General features: G+C 52.1%; 1 protein-coding gene across 3 annotated transcripts in view; it reads right to left on the reverse strand.

Annotated features, from left to right (window-relative positions):
• Positions 1 to 4,702: 4,702 nt before the first annotated feature.
• The window catches only part of USH1C (USH1 protein network component harmonin), a 47,009-nt gene continuing 30,565 nt past the window's right edge, over positions 4,703 to 21,146 (reverse strand). Inside the window, exons 18-26 of one of the 3 annotated variants that reach the window (XM_058688393.1) lie at positions 20,614 to 21,096; positions 16,818 to 16,937; positions 15,684 to 15,734; positions 12,916 to 12,957; positions 12,306 to 12,359; positions 11,879 to 11,978; positions 8,707 to 8,813; positions 7,371 to 7,441; positions 5,158 to 6,407 (exon numbers count right to left, since the gene is read on the reverse strand). In XM_058688393.1, the coding sequence (XP_058544376.1) occupies positions 6,284 to 6,407; positions 7,371 to 7,441; positions 8,707 to 8,813; positions 11,879 to 11,978; positions 12,306 to 12,359; positions 12,916 to 12,957; positions 15,684 to 15,734; positions 16,818 to 16,937; positions 20,614 to 21,096 (1,152 nt within the window). In that variant the 3' untranslated portion in view covers positions 5,158 to 6,283. The other 2 variants (XM_058688391.1, XM_058688392.1) reach the window with 2 other exon arrangements.

The raw sequence follows: 21,146 nt of genomic DNA on the forward strand, positions 1-21,146 counted from the left end.
ATGTGACTCAGGCCTGGCCAATTAGGGAAGAAGGCCTTACCACCAAGTCAAGCTAACCAGAATGAGACCTCAGGATTGAGTGGAGACTATTAGCTAAATGTGCTTTTTCCACTGAGGTTGTACCAGCTATAGAATATGTTTTGAATGCTGGGGGCCATCTTGACATCACATGGGAAGAGTTCATCTGAGAATGAAGCAAACCAGAGGAGGGTAGAGACAAGGAATGGTATGATGGGTAATTTTATGAGTCAACTTGGCTAGGTCACAGCACGCAGACATTTGGTCAGATATATCTGGATGTTGCTGTATGGGAATTTTTTAGATGAAATTAACATTTAAATTAGTAGATTTTGGGGTGCTTGGGTGGCTCAGTCAAACACCCAACTCTGGACTTCTGCTCAAGTCATGATCTCACAATTCGTGAGATCGAGCCCCACGTCAGGCTTTGCGCTGACAGCTCTGAGCCTGCTTGGAATTCTCTTTTTTCCTCTCGCTGTGCCCCTCCCCCCTCTCAAAATAAATAAGTAAACTTAAATTCGTAGATTTTGTGTAAAGAAGATTATCCTCCATAATGTGGGTGGGCCTCATCTAATCAGTTGAAAACTTTAATAGAAAAAAGACTGATATCCCCTAAGGAAGAGGGAATTCTGCCTTCAGACTGCCTTGGGACTTGAGCTGCACCATCAACTCCTCCCTGGGTCTCCAGCCTACTGGCCTACCCTGCAGATTTTGGACTTGCCAAGCCCCACAATTGTGTGCACCAATTCCTTAAAATCTCTCTCTCATGTGTCTCGTGTGTGTGTGTTTCTCTGAAGATCCCAGACAATTTCAGATGGTCCAACAGATTCCTGATGTCACTGCTTTAACACTTGATCCAGCCAGACATGACATCAAATACTCTTAGATTTTTCACTGATGTGATCATCTTGAATTGGATTTCTGTCACAACCCAAACGGTCCATCTCAGGAGGAAGCAGGAGCTCACCCTGACTGAGCTCTTATTCGATGCCAGGCCCAGTGTTCCCCTTTTACAATTGACCTGGGCTTTGGAAGATGCATAGAAGTTCACCTGGGCACGAGGAGGACAAGGTAGAGTGAACATGTGCAGAGACGCAGAGAAGTGATAGAACGTGACCGGCCCTGGAAACCAGAGTGCAGTGAAAGAAGCAAGTAGCAAACGACCAGAGTGGAAAAGTTGTCAGGTAATGTAGGACTTTGAATGCCAGGCAGAGGGGTGTGACCTTGTCCTGAGGACAGCATGGACAGCCGTGGAGAGTTTGAAGGAGAGCCAGGTTTTGGTGGGTTCATTCTGCAGTGTGAAGGACACCACGAAGCAGAGAGAAGATAGAAGCATAGAGGAATTATTTTCTGACTGGAGTTTTCCCTAATCCTCCCCAAACCACATTCTGTGTGTGGTTTCTTTCTCATCAGGTAGTATAGCATGATGGTTAATGATACGGACTTCTGGAGCCTAGTCTGCATCCTGGCTCTGCCACTTACTGTCTATTCAACCTCAGACATTAACTTAAGTATTGCTGCCTCAGTATCCTCCGTGAAGAGAACATCACGGTCTGTCTACCTCTTAGTAATGTCTTACAATGATTAAACATCACTATACCCTTAGTGCTTGACACATAGTAAACACCTAAAAGTTAGTAGCAATCTTATTTCGACCGAGGCCTGTGGGTAGGTCCGTAGGCTGCAAATCCTAGGTCCCATGAGGACAGTTATGGCAGGCTCTCTGGCCCTCTGCCCTCTGCCTTTGCCAGCCCCACCTGACTTTCCCAGGGGGTCATTCCTGCTCCCTCCCGTTCTCACAGAGGCATGGCCAGCCCGGGCCCCAGGGAGCTGGGAAGAGTCATAGAAGGGACAGGAGGAGAAAAGGGCTTTCAACCCTGGAAACAGATTCTTATCCACATCTCAGCCTGGGGAATTAGGCTGGTATGGGTGAAAACCAGCTTCCCAGCCCCGCACAGGCCCTAAAGGGGTGTGCTGGAAGCATAGAGGCTGTAAACTTGACCCTTTTACTCTGACTTCCAGATGCAGAGGTGAGAGGCTCAAAGCCGGCTTAGTATCCCCAGGGACTGGCTGTGGGAAGCAACTTCAATGAGATGGATAAAATGCTAAAAGTTCAGAGTCAAAAGGCATCCTTGAATTCCCAGCCTTTTTAGTTATTTTTCCCACCGGGCAGTGTAGTAGAAATGGCAGCTGTGCCACCAACTTAGGCGGACCCTGGATAAGTCATCCCCTCCTTGGCCTCAATTTTCCCAAATACCTAATGATGCGGGTTAGATTCAAAGGTGGCAAATGGGGTTCCCCTTGTGGGCCACCTTTGATCAGTGATTAGTGGCTGCCTGGCCAGAGCCCCAGGACAGAAGTAGCAATGTAGGCCGTGCACGGTCCTGGGCCTGGATGGGTTTGTCTGGACACTGACGCGGAATCTCATGTCTGGCCCAGTCCCCTTGGTGGACTCTAGCTTCACCGGAGTTCCTCATGGCCCCCACAGAAGGTCGGGAGCTGCTTTAGGGCCCCACCTCGATACACTTCCTCTGGACCTTCCCACTTCTTACCTGGTTAATGCCACTGTCTGCTGGGGAGAGCTGAGTACTTTGGGTTTAACATGGAACCACTTTCCAATGCATGAGAATTGATTTGCTTGATGATAATGAAGATGGAGTCAGGCCTTGTAAAAAAAGGAAGCTGAAGCTCGTTGTAGCCCACACACCCTCCCTGCTCTAAACAAACCTATGGCTTAGGGCTTGGATCACCCAAGTCCCCGGCCTCCCTTCGTTGTCTCTTCCCACCCTGCGCAGTGGCATACCTTCCTACCCTGCTTCTCTCACCAAGGGCTCAAAGCCCTCTTTATTGTGTCACTCATCAAGTCCTGATAAACGCTGATAAACTCATTCACTCTAAGGTGCCAGTAACTAAGAATAGCGGGAGATGAATTTGAGATCCCAGGCATCAACAAGCTAAAGGTTTCTACAGCAGTATTTGCAGGTCACAAGAGGAAGTAATCATCACTGAACAACAAAACGTGATTTGTTCTTCACGTGTGGGGAGAATTGTTCTGCCAACAATCTAGAACTTGATATGTTCCAGTGAGGGTTGCCCGGCCCCATACAACATACAGTGGAGAAAGGTACGGTCCCTTGAGCAAGAGCGCCGGGGTTTGGAATGCCAACTCCACTACCTCCTCCCATGTGACCTAACAAAAGTCACTTAACCTCTTTGTCCCTCAGTCTTCTCTTAATAAAATGGAGTTGGTGACAACAGTTATCTACCTCATAGAGTTAAGGGGAGCAGATGAACTTAGTGCTTAGAACAGTACGTGACATACAGTCAATGCCATCTAAGTGTTGGCTGTTATCTCTAGGCTCCTCAGGGGGGGCTGTGGATCAATTCCAGTCATTGCAGTTTGAGATGGCAGAGACTAGGGTCGGGCCCAGGCCCAGCATGCAGTAGATGTTAGCAGAGATGAACTCCCTCCTTTTACCTTCATCTTGGAATTGTCTCCAGAGCCAGGTTAGAGGCCAGATAAGAAAAAACGGAGAATTCCTCAGTGTGATTGCTGTCTCTGGAAACCAGCTATTAGGAGGTCATTGTGGCCTTGTCTCCACTAAGATCAAAAAGGCCAGCAGTTTCTTTCTCTCTCTTTTTCTCTCTGCCCCTTCCATTGAACATGACTCACTACACATAGTCCCTGCTGCCTCAGCAGTCATGCTGGGTGGGTCACGACCCACTCCCTGCCCAACCTCAGCTGATTGGAACTAGGATTGGTCCCTGGCCCCAGGGTCACCCACTCAGGTAAGCCGGCCCAATAAGATTCTGCCTGGGGAATCTGGAATTGGGAAATGGAGATTAGGGTGGGGGAGGGGGGGCCGATGTGGCTTGGTGGAGCTACAGCTAAAAGGTGGAAGATGATGATGGCCAAGCTCAAGCTGAGCTCTGAGGACATAGGGGAAGTGGCGGCAGAGACAGGAGGCCTCAATGGAGAAAGCTGCTGCTCCGAAACACCTTGAATCAGAACCACCTTCCATTTCCAATTCTCAGGAGACCTGGGGACACCATGTCTCCTGGTCGTGGAGTACCCTGGTGACCTCTCTCTTCCCTGGAGCTAGCCTGAGAGCATCCCTGGGCCCTGTAACCAGGGGGGCCTCGACTTACCCCCTGCCAACCCCGTGGAGTTATACCCTCCTGCCTCAAGCCCTTGCCTCCTTCCATGATTTTCCACTGGATGGAATTTCATGGACAGAATAGGCCCCCTGCCCCTGCCTCCCTCCCTAGCATCCTGTCCTAGTGACTTCAGGAGAAGCAGCTGTGGTCATGCTGTCCCTGAGTGAACCTGGGGCATCCCATACTTAAAGGTAATCCTCTGGGACTCCTGCCTACAACTATGCTTTCTGGAACTGAGCAAAGTCCCTATCTTGTGGCTTCATTTCCCGCCATCTTTCTCTGAGGAGACATAAAGCCCAGCCCAGCCCAGCCCAGCCCATCTCCTGCTGCTCCAGCCCCCCTTCCTCAAAGCCAGCCACTGGCCATTTGATCATGTCCTTATGTCAGACCCAGATTCCAGAGCTGGGTCCTGTCTCCTACTCTTGAATAAGGGCCAAGACCTTACGTTTTGTTTGTTTTTGTACTTTTTTTTTTCAACTTGAGAGTTTTGAATCTGCTGCCCCAATCCACACTCACTTCTGGAAGCTGGAAAATAAAACAGTTTATTTTGTTAATGAGTTCGGAGGAAGATTTGTGGCAGCAATTAGCAGAAGTAAGAGGAGAGGGAGGGGAAAGAAACCCAGGAGTCAGGGCCTGTTCAAATTCAAGGGGGTAGTCTCCCAGGGCTGGGAGAAACCAAATTCACAGGGCTGGAAGCAAGAAATGAGAGTCTGGATCCCAGGGGCCCTCTTCAGAACAGCTTCTTCCTCCCTCCATGGTGGGCATCAGAGTGGCCTGCAGGGTTCCTTACGGAGCCCTACTTTAGGGCCAGTGGGAGTCTGAAATCCCTGGGTGCTGGCTGCAGGTTTCCAGGGTGCCTGCAGGCTGGCATCTCTCAAGGCTGGTTCCAGGCTTTGTGTTCAGGAGGGTGAGTCCAGAGCTCGCTGGCTTCAAGGGGTGAATTTGGTTTCTCCTTCTGGACTTCAGAAGAAGGTCCTGTGGGGAAGAAGAAGCAGACCAGGCGGATGCAGGCCTTGTGGGTGCACACGCAGCCCAGGGCAGGGCCTGACAACAGGCAGCACACGGCAGGCCCCACACAGCTCCACAGACGCTATGGCCACAGCACACGAGGCCAGGGAGAGGTCAGAAGGGATATGTGGGATGAGACAGGAGGGGACCAGAAGGCAGTGTGGGGTCCCTTACAAAGAGCACATGACAAGTGGCAGAAAACATAGGGCCACTGAGGCCATCCCAGAAGGCAGGGCAGAGCGGGCCCACTGTCTTGGGAGCGTGAGGTCCTCGTGTTTTGAGAAACTTGTAACAGAAAAGTCAACAAGTCCAGGCCTCAGTCTGCCCCATATGCTGCCAGCTGCGGGCCTTAGGCCACACCAAACACCAGTTTCATGGCCACCTGCCAGCTCTGTCCATGAGCACAGCTCTGTCACAGAGTGGGAAGCCCATCCCCAAACTGGGCTCCACAGTGTTCCACAGAGGACACTGTCAAGGGAGCTGGAGCCAAGGGAGAGAGAAGGCACAGGGGACAGTTTGGTCCAAGCAGGGCTCAGGCCATGACAAGTCACAACAGGACATGAACAGCTCAGATAGGCCAACCCTGGTTCTTTGGACCAGCCTTAATTGCCTCCTAATTGCCCTGGCTCTGCCCAAGCATGGGGCCTGGTAGAGCAGGGGCTCCCAGAGGGTGGTGTTCCCAGGGAAGGGAGGCACATTTCGCTGAGGACACCTCTGGGGGGATACCCAGGCTGCACTTCCTCTGGGCTCACCCAGCCCATCAGGCACTGTCTGTGCGCAGTAGAGAATTGTGCTCACTGCCCCATCCTACTTGCATGGGTGCTGCATAGCACCCGTGGCTGTTCTCAAGGGCTCTGGTGAGCGGGATACCCAGGTCCCGAGTGTGCTACAAACTGGGCTCTGCTTGGCTCCCCCTGAGTGGGAGGGTCTTTGAGGTGGACAAAATTCCAGGGTGGCCCCCAGCAGGTCTGGATGGCACTTCAGGGATGGAGCCTTGTACAGCCCTCCAGATGCCAGTCCAAAGAACCTGCCAGCACCGGCAGCAGATGGCCCCTGCATGCAGCATGGACAGACAGGGCCCTGTAGCCCGCCTGCCTATTCACCGTGGGGGGCTGCCAGGCTCCAGCTGCAGGAGGAACCTGTGTCTATGCATGGGAGCACGGTCTTCAAGGAACTTTCGGACCGGCTGGGGGCTTTCGGCTGCAGAGGAGGTAAGAGAAGAGCTACATACGCAGAGCAGAGCAGGAAACACAAAATGTGGCTTGGTTATTTTCAGGCAGAGCTCCACAGACCTCTCTCTTCACTTAGCAACCATCTTGGGTCCTGCCTAGGCTCTGGGTCCAGAATTAATTGTTACAGGACCTTGATTTCTCCAAGACGTACCCAGAACTCAGCCGGTGCAGGGCGGAGGAAGCAAACAGGCACAACCAAGACAGGCAAGCAGTGAGATGAGGAATAAGTGTATGGGTGGGCGGGGTGCAGGGGTGGGGGGAGGAAGGTGATGAGGATGGACGTCAGACACCAAAGAGGCAGAGAGACAGACAGACAGCGAGGGGAAATGGATACACAGTAAAAGAGAGGAGAGCACAGATTCAGGTCAGGAACAGAGGAAGCAAGAAAAGGACAGGGTAAGAGAGAAGGGACATATACATCGAGAGACAGACATACAGAGAATCATAGAGCAAGATGGAGACTGGCCTAAGGCTCCCTGAAGATCCTGCAGGATGGGGCCAAAGCCTGTGGTCCTGTGGTCCTCAGCATGAGGAAATGCAGTTACGCATCCAGGAAGAACTACCAGGTAGTAAAGGACACAGAAATGTGGAAACTAGCTGATGATGGTGAAGGGGATGAAGTGCTGAGTGGGGAATCAGAAATGCTGAGGCTGTCCCAGCTTCATCATTCACTTGGTCTGAGATCTTGACCAGCTCTGGGCCTCAGTTTTCCATATGTCAAGAAGAATTTGGACAAGACAGTCGTGGCGGCAGCACTGACAATGCTTGGGGACAGTGACTTCGTTCTAGGCTTTCTCTAATCTGGGAGTTTTTAGGATCGATTACTCCTAGAAGCTGTGTGCTTGGACCAATCCTTCAGGCTAGAGGAAGGCTGGGGGCAGACTAGGAGAAGATAGCCAAGATTCTGGAGGAGGAGAAAGAGAAAGCAGAGGGCCAGGGACCGCATACACTTACAGCTCGTCATCATATTCCTTGGGGGGACAGACGGCAACAACAAGGTCGATCCAGTCCTGTGGAGAGAAGCCCTGTGACTCTGGAGCATGCTCAGGGATTGATGGCATGTCTTCCCTTGACACTCCATTCCCATTCCTGGTGGCTCAAGATCAGCTGGCTGGGGACTTCTTCCCATGGGGAAGGTTCCAATCTCTGGGACTTCACAACCATAGAGCGCAAGGTTTATGAGCCCTTGAATGACACTAAGTTCCCAAATGCTGATCTGTGGTCCAGAGCCAGGCAGCAATGTGAGAATCTACCTGGGGGATTTCTTAAAACTCTAGACTCATAGACATGCCCCTGGAAATCTGGGGAAGGTCCTGAGAAATAGTATTTTTAACAATCTCCCTAGATCAATCTGATGCACATCCAATCAGGGAACTTCAGGCCTAGCTTTCTGACTCTAACACTTGAATCCCCTCAATGGCATCACTGCCATCCTTGGCTTAGCCATCATTGTGCACCCTCGGCTTGGGTGTATCCAATAAAAAGCAAGTGAAGTATCACTGGGCCCCTCCACCATGCAATATAGCTCCTACCAGTGAACTGAAAGTTCTCCCCAGGACCTCTCCCCATCCAATCCAGTTCTGCCCTTAAGAAACACAAAGGACTCTTCTGCTCCCTCTACCCTAATGTAGCCCTTCAGATAATCAAAGACAGTCATCATGTTACCCGTGAATCTTCTCTTCTCCATATCCCTTCATGTGGGTCCCAGGCCCATCTGGTCAGCTTCCTCGGCACTGAACTTAATACCTCAGGCTCGGCTGCCTGCATACAGTTGCACAGGTTGTGCATTGCACAACGTGAGAGGGCACCATCCACACTGTAGTCTGTAGGAGGGCACCCCCTCGGATTGTGCAGTGCACAGCCAGGAAAACCTTATGTGGTGGCCTTGACCCAGGTGGCTGTCTAATGAGCACAGAACAGACTACCACCAGACCCTCCTCCATTTTGGGCCCTCTACTTCTTTTAATGCTTTCTAGTAGCCCCAAGCACCTTTGATTCCTGATCAGTGTGCACTTAGAGAAGGCCGTGCCACACCAGGTCTTCTGGAGTCTGTATTTGTGCCACCTGCTTTTTGGACTCAAGGCCAAGAACTGACATTTATTTTTCTGAATCCCATCTTGTCATATTGAGACCACTGGCTGGATGTGTTATATGGGTGTCACCCAAGAATTTCCGGGACCCTGGACACCCACCCTGGGATGGGGCATCCTGACTATAAGGCCTGGATGCAGAGGTCAGGGTTTGAGGCAGGCAGGCAGGGGAGGCAGACATGGAGGGGGTTTGCTCTTACCCCCTGACTCCAGGCCTTCTGCAGGGTGGCCTCTGCCTCAGCCAGGGTGTAGTCCGTCACAATCTTGCCATTGATTGCCATGACCTCATCCCCTTTCACAATGCCACCTGCAGGAAAATGAGGCTTATTGGTCAACTGGCCTGTACATGACATGTACCTGTCCCAGGGCTTGGCAAAGGTGAGGGGCAGGGGGTCACTGTAGGGCCATAGAAGGAACCTCAATCCTCAATTCTGAGATGGGCTCAGAAGGCATGGGGGGAACAGTCCACTAGGTTACTCAAAGGGCACTTCCTACCCACCCTGTCCCCACTCCCTCACCCCAGCTCAGTAGAATCAGGACACCAGTGATGAACCATCGCCACCCCAGCCTTTGCCCAGGCCTCTACTATTGCGGAGGGAGGCAGACCTGTGTTACCCATGAAGTCATCTGAAACATGAACTAGTTCTGTGAGCTGTCCCTGTCTGTGCTTCAGCCCTCTCGGTCTGCATCAGGCCCCTGAGAGGGCTGAGCTCCTTCCTGCCTCAGAGCCTTCACATGCTGTTCCACCTGGGACAGTTGCCCCTTCTCTCCCTTCTCTTCTAGTGCTGAGAAAAAATGTCTCCTTCTCAGAGAAGACTGGCTCTGACCTGCACACAATCTCGAGCAGGTCTTTCCTATTGTTCTCTCACAGCATCCCAGTCTTTTCCTGCAGAGCATTTTCACAATTTATAATCATATATCTATCTGTTGATTGATGGTCCCTCCCACCAGACTGTCTGCTCCATGAGGGCAGGGACCGTCTCTTTCGTTGGCTACCATACCCCTAGCACTTACCATAATACCTAGCATACAAATAAGAATTCACTATATTTCTTGAATAAATGAATGATGTTAAAGGTTTTCCAGGATAAGATGACCTATGGTCTAATAAGTTTGGGAAAAGCTGAGTTATAAGCTAAGCAGAGTTACTCACTGCAGGACTTGTCAGAGCCTTGCACATGCTACTATGTATTGTGGCTCTCCAAGAAGTGGGTAGATTGTGCATGGTTTCTCATACATCTTCAACCTCAGAACCTTAAAAAAATTTTTTTCAAGGGATTTCTCTCAGTTCTGGTGTCCACGGAACATTCTCTGGATTATGTTGAAATAGATCACCCAGAAGCCTTGCAGGCCTGAGGCCACAGGAATGTGGTGTGTGTTACTGAACACTGTGGTGTGGCAGTGGCTTAAAACACACAGGCTCCTGGAGAAACTTCCAGCAGCTGCTGGCAAGTCCAAAGCAGTGTGGGACCAGACTATAGACTGCAGTTTCCTCTGGCCAGCGGGTCTGGGGAGAGGTGACTTTTTCCTTTTGTACAAACCCAAGATGGAGCCTCAGGAGCAATAGGGCAGTGGTTGGGCTGGAGCTTTGTAAGGAAGGGAGGGACCCGGGAAAGTCATCCATTTTTTCTGGTCCTTTCCCCCTGCCAGACACAGTAGACAGGTGTCTTTCCTAGGCCAGGCAGCAACTCTTCACTCACCTGGTACTGAGATGTGTCAAATGGGCTAGGAGGGCAGCAGTGGGCCATGGCAGCTGCCTAGCTGAGCAGGCCCCGCTCCACAGCTGAAATGAAGGCTCAGAGTATGGCTGTGAGAGGCCTGAGGTCATCAGGGGGCCATAGGTGGGAACTGGATTCCCCTTTGTAACCAACAGAAGCCTGGCCGCCAGCAGCCTGGTGACTGTCCTATCACTCTGTCACCTGCCCATGTCGTCACCCACCCTTCATTCCACCATCTGCAGCCTAGCACATCCCAGGAGGGATCTGACCATGGGATTCCTGCTCTGGCCTGGAAAGGTGAGGGGCCCGAGGCTTCTCCTTCAAGGCCACCAATTCCTTCAAAAAAGAGTACTGAAAAGGCTCTTGGACTTGGAAGAAGGAATCACTGGGGCGCCTAGGTGGCTCAGTCGGTTAAAAAAACATCCGACTTCAGCTCAGGTCATGATCTCACAATTCGTGAGTTCGAGCCCTGTGTCGGGCTCTGTGCTGACAGCTCGGAGCCTAGAGCCTGCTTCGGATTCTGTGTCTTTCTCTCTCTCTGCCCCTCCCCTGCTCATGCTGGGTCTCTCAAAAATAAATAAATGTTAAAAAAATTAGAAAAAAAAAAAGAAATCACTAATGATGAGTTTCAGACCCTGACAAGTGAGTGGCTTTAAGGCGAGAAAAAGCAAAATGACAAAACTGCTTGGGTTCAAGTCCTGCCTCCACCACTTGCCAGCCATGGGTCCTTGAACAAGCATTTAACCTTTCTGTGCCTCGGTTCCCTAAGCTGTAAGATGAAAGTAATGACAGTACCTACTTTCGGTGTTGTCATAAGGATTAATGAGTTAATACACGTGAACACTTTAGACAGCATAGGTGCAGGTACGTAGAATGGCATCCGGTGCATGGTGAGTTCTTGACAGATGTTGGCCCTTATTTTTTTTTAATGTTTTTATTTATTTTTGAAGGAGAGAGAGACCGAGCGTAAGCAGGGGAGGAGCAGAGAGAGAGGGAGACATAGAATTTGAAGCAGGCTCCAGGCTCCGAGCTGTCAGCGCAGAGCCCGACGCGGGGCTCGAACTCACAAACTGAGATCATGACCTGAGCCGAAGTCGGACGCTTAGCCGACTGAGCCACCCAGGCGCCCCGGTTGGCCCTTATTTTTAAAAGAACAGGGAAGGTTTTGATGGTTTCTTTCTCGCCTTTACATGTGCTGTCCCCTCTTCCTGGAAAGTTATTTCCCATCATCATAAGGCTAACACTGACTTATCTTTTAAGGCTCAGCTCAGGTATCATGCTTGTAGGGAGCCTTCCCTTGGTGGGTTAGGGGCCCCTCAGGATCCCACAACTTCCCTCCACGCCCCCACTCCTCTGTCAGCTCTTAGCATGCTGTTATTGCCAGAATGAGACAATTCCGAGCATGTTTTCACCACTAGATGGGGAGCCCCTGGAGGGCAGCGTGGAGTCTGGTTCACCGTATACCCGTAGCCCTGGCACTATCAAATGCCCACGGGCAACATGTGGGACTCAATGGATAGATGGACCCATTCAGATGGCGGGGAATTCTTGAGCAACTGTTGGCCCCCTCAAGTTCGCAGCTGTGTGCTTTCCTGGGGGGCCCTCTATACCACCACACCATCCCCAAACTGGGGCATAGCTGGTCCCCACTCACCATGCCGCTCAGCAGCTCCCCCCTCATACACAGCTGAGACGACCACCTTTCCGACCGGGGAGTCCACACCGCCTTCCAGGGCCAGATCTAAGGATCCCTCCTGGTTAGAGAAAAACAGGCTTCAGAGATCCATGCAGACAGCAGCCTGTGGGCACCTGTGGGCCTCTTGACAGGGCTACAGAGAGGGTAAGAGAAGCCATGGGGCCAATGACAGTGCCATCAGGGAGAAAAGGGGGTAGGGACACTAAGTGGGACCTGGGTATGTGGTCCCACCATTGGAGGGGACATTCCCAGGGGAGAAAGGAGAAGAAATGGGATCTGAGGAGTCGCTCAGGAGTCTCTTCAAGAGTAGAAGCAGGGGACCGAGATGGGAAGGCGCTGGGGCAGAGAAATGTGGTGGCCGCCTGACTTCCACGTGCCCACGTACCTTCTTAATGCGCAGGAGGCGGACATCCTTCCCTATGATCTGCTCTGGGGTGAACTAGAGGAAACAGACAGTTGGAAGCTGTGAGTTTGCCTGGAGGGTAAGGGTAGGGCCCCACAGAGTACATGGACAAGGGGACCCTTCCCAGCCCCACACCCATCGGTCTTCAACTGGGGGTTCCCAGGCCTCATGGCGGCCACATGGATACACACACACACACACACACACACACACACACACACACACACAGAGGTGGCCACGCAGATCCCAGATCCATTCTTTGTGAGAATTCCGTGAGGGCTGGGTGAAGATGTGCCACCCAGCAAACCACGCAGCACCTGGTCATAGGGCTCAGCATGTGAAACTGCGGTTATAACCCTCCTCGGCCCCAACCAGCCCTGGGGGTCACACCAGCCCTGTGGGTCACACCACAGTGCTGTTTTGAAAGGAGCCTTCACCCCCAAAGACCAGTTGGGGATCCTTGGGGCTCCTCACTTGCCCCACTTCATCCCCAGGACCCCCAGGGCTCAGAATGTACCATCACTGAACACACCATAATCCCCCACTCCCACTCCTGGGATTACTCCCCAAGGGAGGAGAGTTATCTTCTCACCATGGAGTAGGGGTCAAAGTCTTCCTCATATTTCCGGAAATCCTGGAAGCAAAGGGAGGGTGTCAGGGCCACAGAGCAGAGTTCCCTGAGGGTCGCTGCGGGAAACAAGCTTAAGGCAGAGGGAAAGACGGGAATGGGTCAGAGGCAGGGGAGAGCGTGGGGGGCCAGATGTGGCCTGGATGCAGATGCAGGGAGGAGGCGGGAAACCCCAATAGCCAGAGCGCCTCTGCCTGGGGAGAAGCAGGAAGCTATGACAGCGTTTGAAGGAGCCCAGCCCTGGACCCCTGCACCATTCCAGTGGGGTGGGCGTCTGGAGCTGGCAGCAGCACCCACTGATGTTCAGGTGGTCTGAGCAGCCAGTGTCAGCCTTGCCAAAGGTATCATCTGCCCACAGCTTCAAGGCATTCAGGTCCTATCCGAGTTCCTCTGGGTGCCCGTGAGAGACCAGGTTCAGGTTCTGGGGATGAAGCCCAGCTTGTCTCCACCCAGTGCTCTGACCCCAAAGAAAGACAACACTGCGCAAGAGGCTGCTCTCCCTGGGGAATCTGGCCACAAGATGATTGTGGGGAGGGGAGAAAGGGATGTCAGGCTCCAGGAGGAACAGGGGTGTCTGCGCTTGCCCCATGCCCAGCACTGTTCTTTACGTAATGCTTATCTAGAATGTAAGAGTTCTCCCCAGAATCTTAGCCAGGGGAGGATGAAGGAGGAGACATAGCTCAGGAGCTCTGGCTTGGGGAGGGCTGTGGGAACAATGTCCCCAGGGGGTAGAAACAAGCTGGCAAGAAGGAAGATGGGGGGCAAAATCAGCACACACTGCCTTCCTAGGAATCACACGCAGAGAGTGGGAGCCCAGGGTTCACAAACTGAGGGTCCAGGTACGCCGAGTCCTAGAGCAGCAAAGCCACAGTTCATCCCCAAGGGCAGGTGGGAGCAGAAGAGAGGCCCAGTGGCAGGGCCCACACAGGCCCTGCTAGACTACATGGAGCCACCCCCGGCACACAGTTCCTAGGCCACACCAAGTGTCCCCCCCAGGCCTGTGGCCAGCATCATGGAGAGGCCGCTGCCCTCTCTACGCCCAGCATGCAGCAAACAAGTTCTGGGCACAAGACGAGGGACAAGCATCGGCAGACAGGGAGGCCCAAACTCCCTGAGCATCAATCTGCCCTCCCTCCTCACGAGTCTTCATTGCTCAGGCTCAGCCCCCAAGAGCGTGGGAGTCTGGAGTCTGGCCCAGCTCGGAGGCCACTCCCAGGTCAGTCTGTGGGTGTCAGCAAACAGAGGAAGGGATGCGGCAAATCCAGGGGTGGGAGAGGTCACTAGGCAGGATATGGAGTCGATGCTCTTTCACTGAGGGCCCAGACCACTTCTAGCTATTTCTTCTGGAAAACTGGGCAGTGCTGGCTATGGGCTTCCCCTTCTCCCTCCCTGTGAGAATCTGCTCTCAGGATGGCCAGATGGCAAGCATTTGTGTCTTGAGTTCAGATCATAGACTTATAAGCCACTACAGCTGGTCAGCCCTTGAAGAGGGAGGGCAACCCTTGATCCAAGAGATGGAGAAACTGAGGCCCAGAAAGCTGACATTTATGCCCCAGGTCATCCAGCCAGGGGGTAGTGGAGCAAGGGTTTGACGTCCAGTCTAGGTCCTTGGGCTTCTCACCATCCAGCCTCTCTCTCTGAGAGCTGTCTGTACCCTAAACAACAAGGCCTTTAAATATCTGTCTCATAATCACAGTGCTTCGAGAGGTAGGATGGTGTAGCAGGTAGGAGCCTGACTGTGGAGCCTGACCTCCTGGATGCAACTCCAGGGTCTGACAGCAGCTGTGCCATCATGGGCATGTTTCCTAACCTCTCTGTTTCAATTTCTCATCTACAAAATGGAGGTGATCATTGCACTTACCTCCTAGGGTTGCTCTAAAGATTAAACGAGTTCAGATACATAACGTATTTAGAAACTGTGCTTGACACCTTGTTAGCTGTCGCCTGTCACTCCCCAGGCCTGGGCTGGGAGCAGCCTCCTTTGCAGACTCCCAAGTCTCACTGTGAAACTGACACCTCCCTCTTGTATTGCTCTGCCTGTAGTCAAATCAGCCTGCGGTCTTGTGGCGGGTTATCGGTGAGGTTGGCTGCAAGGTCTTTCTCTGTCTTGGGATCTCTTTCACTGGTGGTGACACAGCCAATCCATTGGCTGGCTCTGTGAATATGAGCTTCCAGGAGAGGGGAAGATAAGTGGTTGCCTGTCTGATACCACTGCTCGGCTGGGGAAAAACGTCCATATCCTTGTGCACAGGAACACTCCAGGCAGGTGGAGGATCTGGGCTACCACATCCTTCCTGACTGATCCAGTGCCACATACAGCTGTGATCTGCCTTGAGGGGACAAGACAGGGGAGGGACAGGGAGACACCTCAGGCCCCCCTTTCTTCTCTCCTAGGGCTGCAGTGAGGGCCCATCTTGGCCTCGGTGACCCTCTGAGGGTTCCCTCTGCCTGCTCTTCTTTGAACAAACAGTAGCGAAAGAGCAGAGCCCTCAAGGTCCTGCTGCTCTTAGCTTGGGGATGGGGTCTAATAAAGCCAGGGTCCCCTCCTGATAGGAGACCGTTCCCAACTCCTGGCTGCAGGCAACAGGAACATAGCTCTGGCCTGAGGCTCTGGCAGATGGTAGTTGGGGCTGCTTCAGAGCCAACTGGCACTCCCAGCAGCGAGAGAAGTCAGAGTGGGAGGGATGGGGGTGGCGGGGAGGACTACAGACACACGACAGGTATCGCTTTACTTGTCTGAACGCGGTCTGATAAACCACCATCCTCTTCAACATCTCCTGTGGCTGCCAGAAAAAAAAAAAAAATAGAAAGTTCCACACTGGACGTTACCAATAGGTCTCGTCTGCCCTCTGGTGCCAAACCCTGGGCCTGCCAGCCTGGGGCTGCCCTGCCAACCTCCCTCCCCAAATAGACACAGCCTGATTTATGTCAGGGGCCTGCCCGACGCCCCCAGACGCAGCAGCTGCCCAGTTCAAGTCAAGCAGATGCCACTGGTTGTCACCAGCCAGAGAATGCGACATGGATGCATCAGCAGGTTATCGCAGGGGCATGAACTTTGATCTTTGGGAAGCTGACAGGACAGCAAAAGCTCAAAATAAGTATCTGAGCTGTCCTGCCCTGACATTTGGATAGGGTTTCCTTGAAAGGGGAAGAAAAATTCTGGCATGACTTTCTTCTCACTATGGGTGAGAGTCCAGTCTGTGCCTGGTACCCCTGGAACATGAGGGTTCCACATGGGTCAGCCGTAGGTGACTGGGAGTGGGCAGACTCTATTGCCCCCACCCCTCAGGACCACGCCTCACACTCCCAGTCCAGTGAGGAGTGAGCGACGAGTTGGAGAAACTGAGTGGATCCACTTTGGCCAGTTTTCCACCTGAGGGCCTTCTGCACCATGCCACGCCAGGCTTTAGGGGCAGAGGCCTGGGCCAGTGGAATCACTGTAGGTTTGGCAAGATGGCAATGTAGGTAAGAGCTTGCGCTGTGGAGTCTAAAAGACTCTGGAGTAAGTAGTAAGATCTTGCTCTGCCTTGGGCAACCGACTTAACCCCTCTATGCCTCAGTATCCTGACGCACTGAATCCTGACACGCAGTAGGTTCACAATAAGTCTGAGCTGTTGCCATTATCACTTCTAGATGGAGCTCCAGGCCGTCTGGTCAAGTGAGGAAGAGGAATTTCACTGGTCCTGTCAGCCCTGGCTTATACCCATGTGGATTCACCTCTTGGCCAAGGAGAAGTCAGGAGCTGGCACTTAATGTGGGTTTGTATCCCACCTAACTCTCCCTCCAGAGGCAGCAGAACCCAGAGGAGACAGCTCTTGTCTCTGTCTCAGGAGATGCCCTGGAGAGGACCCAAGGAAGGGGCTTACCAGGACCTCGGATTTCACAGCTGGCCTGTAGATGAAGTTGGGCTCCTGGTGGACCATGACAGGTTTGGAGATGGTGGACACGCCAGGGCCTCGTGGAGGCTGTGGGCTTGGGCAAAATGTCTACAAGGGTTAGTTTAAGAGAAACCCATGTGAAGTCGTGGTGGGGGTGGCCCAGGTCAACCAGGGCACTTCAACACACATGCAAATTACGTCATGCACATGCCGAGCCCGCCTGGTTCATTCACCCTGTTGGAGGTGCTGAGGGTGTGATCTTCAGCAGAAAGACAAGTTCATTGGCCACAGCGCATTCTGAGGCCACAGAAACTACTGGGTGGCTCTAAGAAATCAGAGACTTGAGCCAGAGCCTAGTTACAGGGGCGCCAGCAGCCACCGTCACTCAGAGGATACACTTTCAATGTTCTCTCTCAGTGGTCACGGATGCCATCCAGCCTCCTCTCTCCCTAAAGGCTATTTCTTGCAGCCACGGTCCCATCCCCTGGACTACACACAAAGCATCTGCTGTCCCTGGTGGGTGGTTACAGAGGCTCAAAGACTGACGGTGAGGACCAGTAAGAGTAGCATCCAGGAGAGCCGATGCAACCTGTCTGCTTTGCTCTAACACACTCTGTCACCTTGGACAAGACAAATCGATTCAGGTCACAGCTCTGCCCATACTCTTCATGGGTCCCCGCTGACTACTGAGCTTCACCTGCAAGGTCCTTCATGAGTCTCTTCACCTTCCTTTGCAACCACATCCTTCACCCCTCACCCTCCCGGCTCTGCCTCACTTTAGCCTCCAAAATGCCAGGCTTTCTTGCCCTGGTTTATGCATATGCTCTTTCCTCTGTCTGCTTTACTTGCCCAGGTGTTATCTTGGGTGTCACTGCCTTCATAAGGCACCCCTTGAGCTTTTCCTCTCCACCCCAGCTCATTACAGCACCTGTGTTCCCCCATCTCCCCACAGGTAGCGTGGTAGTTTCCTGCTTACTTATATGTCCTCCTCACCAGATGGTCTCAGGCAGGGACTGGGCTGCCCATTTTGTGGTGGTTCTCCAGCACCTGGCATAGTGTCTGGCATTTAGTAGGTGCTCAGTGAACATGCTGAATGAATAAATGAAGGATTTAGTAGTATGCTGGGCACACAGAACAGTGCCTGGGCAGCAGACATGGCCCTGAAAACCTTCCTCTGGCAGGTGTGATGTGGCAGGCACGTGTGCCAAGCTGACACAAGTGTTTGTTTCCACCACCTGATGCCTGCTGGAGGCTGAGCTGATGGTGCAGATGCAGACATGTGATCACCCATGCTTCCTGCGGCAGCACAGATGACGACTCTCTCGGAGCATGCCATGAGGCAGGGGCAGCGGTACAAGGGCCAAAGTGCTGGCATGGGCAGGATGAAGCTCACCAAAACAGCAGTCCCCTGGCCTTCAAGTCAGGAATAGCCCTGGCTTTGATGTCATTTAAGACACAAGGGTCCAGGTTTCAGAGGCTCCTTGTGTCGAGGAATTTTTAACCTTTCCCTGTGCTCTGATGGGGAACTAACAGTGGGAACTTCGTGATTCTTGGAGGAATCCGAGAAAGCTGGATCCTGTTTTGAATCTTGACTCTGACTCAAAAGTTTGCAGAGTTTACTTCCAATCTCGTGTTTGCAGCTACACCCAAATTTTCTTGTATCCTGATCTGTCACTGATCATAGTTAATGTCTACTGAGCACCTACCACGTGCCTGCCATTCTCCTAAGTATTAACTTCGAATGAGTTCATGTATTAATCCATTTGATCCTCATAACAGGTAGGTGCCATTAGCATTCCCATTTTAGGGACGAGGACACCCGGGCTCAGACAGATGAAGTAATGCATGACCAGAGTCACCAGCTAGTGGCAGAGTCAGGATTCAAACCCGGGGTGGTTCCTCCTTACCATCTTTACGTTCCCTGTACCTTCTATGCCTTTCCTCCCACCCTCCATGTATTGCCATCCTTCAAAGCTCAGCTCATTAAGCCCTTTACTCAAACCTGATCTGGAAGTGTGCTTTCTGTTGGAAAACTTCACCTTCCCTGATAGTTTCATCATCATTCCTGCTCTGTTCTTTAAGTAGAGGGGCAGCTGGGCATGACATGTCTATTGGGTAAATACAGGACCTTTTCATTGGTGTTCCTTAGCTTTCTCTAAATTCGTACTCAAGGCCAGCTCAAAAACCAAAAATAAAAACCCTGTGAACACATGGAAAATGGTAACTGGTCTTGCCTCTTTTTATCTGTTTTGCTCATAAGCCATATTGGTCTGATTGATGGGAATATCTAACACCTGTGTCTGGCCCAAATAAAGGTAGCTGCCGACAAAAACAAAAACAAAAACAAAAACAAAAACAAAAACAAAAACCTGTGCCATTTTATAGCTGGCCAGACAGTGGCTCATCCTTCAGATGGCAAAGTCTTAGAGAGCACAGGTATGCCAACTTCCTCTGTGTCTCCTTCAGCCCTGCTCCCTCTGCCCCTCACATAGAGACACAAAGCTTGTGCTCAATCCATGCTTGTAGAATCGAATCTGTTGAGGAAAAGCTGCTGCCCATCTTGATAGGGGGCACTCACAAGAAGGATATGGCCCTCTGTGCCAGGCTAACTCAGCCCCCAGTGAACCTGGTCCTGGCTGGGCTCTGGGACAAGACATCCCTGGAACAGATAGACTTCTCTCTGTCAGAACTGCAGGGCTCAGGACCCATCAGAGGTCCAGAGGGAGTCCCTCTGAGAGTCCCCTGCCAGAAGCTGGAGCCTTTTTGGCATCTGGCACTTTCTTCATTCCCACCTTCCTCCAAGCTTTCCCAAATGCTCTGAAAAGCTTATTCTGTTTTTCATGCTGGGACTCAAATCCATGCAGGGCAGGTTAATAAAAACCACTGATCAGGTACTACTGACTGTCCTCTCTCTAAGCTCCTACCCTTAGCTGATATGAGCCGCTTTACCTCTGATTCAAGCCTGGCCCCATGGCTACTGGAGCAGAGGAATATTTTGTTTGTCTCTCCATGGGATCAAACCTCCATATCTTCTTTGGGGATTACCTCTTCCAAAATAGTCTTTGGATTAAGAACAATTAATAAGAAATATGTCTTTTTGAGAAAGCTCACTGTTCAGCCTCCTGACATCCAAGAAAAAAAAATCCCTAGTCTGTATATAGCAAATCTGGAGATTTCTAGGAACTCTCTGTCTTCATTTTTTTTTTTTTTTTCTGGAGCTGGAAGTTGGCCAGAAATTTCTGGGTATTATACTTCAAGCCAATGTAGTTGGCTAACTCCATAGAAAATGGCATTGTAATGTCCTAACACTGCACTGGACAGTGTTATCATTTCATTTACAAGATCTTAATACTGCTCTACTGCTTATCTTCCCCTCGTTTCCCCCTGTTAACCTGGGGATTCATTTCCCATATTCAAGATTTTCTGAGCTTATATCAAAAAGTGACCGGCCGTGACTGAGCTCTGGCTATTCATTAACACAGTACTATATTGAACCTTACCAGCCCATACCAGCCAAGAGGAGCCAAGAGAAACCAACAGACATAGATACACTGTTGCTCATCACAAGTACCACAGGCAATTCACCATACTGTATGGTACTTCAACATTAGCAGAAACCAAACACATGCAGGATGACCACAACAGGCAGGTTGGGAGCTCATTCTTCAAAAATGGGGTGGGCTGATGTTTCTTCCCATCTCCGCTCACAAGAGCAGTGGAGGATGTGGGAAACAGCAGCCCAGCCACTCTTCCTGCCTCCCAGCATGCTGAACAGGCGCAGTACCTTTGGGGTGGGTGGGAAGCTCCGTTCAGGGACAGGGGAATTAGTGGGCTTCCCACTGTGGTTCTTTGCTTCCCAGTCCTCTGTTGGATTTCCTGTGTCCCCAGCACGGAAGGGGTGGTTGCCCAGTGCCTCTTCCAGTGCCGAGGGTAGCGGGCGGGTAGGAGTCAGGTCTTGGGTGGGGATAGATGGTGGGGGAGGGATGGGAATGGGGGGTGGAGTGCGTTGGACCCAGGGTGAAGAAGAGGCATTCACACGGCCTGATGAGGGAAGGACAGGGGGCGCAGGGATCTTGGGGGATGGGTTGGAGGGTGGGGGGTGGGGCATCACAGGCAAGGCTGAGGTAGTCTTGGGGGGATAGTAGAACATGTCCAAGGGGATGTCATCCAGGTCAGTGGTGTGGAGGTGCAGCCCGCCTGCGAAGCGTCTCAGGGGTGGGACCAGGGGAGACACAGAAGGCGGGGGAGGCGGGGGCCCCGTGGTCATCTGGGGGAGGGTTGCAAGGAAGTTCTGTAATTGTCTGACCAGTGCTCCAC

The sequence above is a fragment of the Neofelis nebulosa genome, chromosome 10, assembly GCF_028018385.1.
Source record: "Neofelis nebulosa isolate mNeoNeb1 chromosome 10, mNeoNeb1.pri, whole genome shotgun sequence".
Classification (NCBI taxonomy): domain Eukaryota; kingdom Metazoa; phylum Chordata; class Mammalia; order Carnivora; family Felidae; genus Neofelis; species Neofelis nebulosa.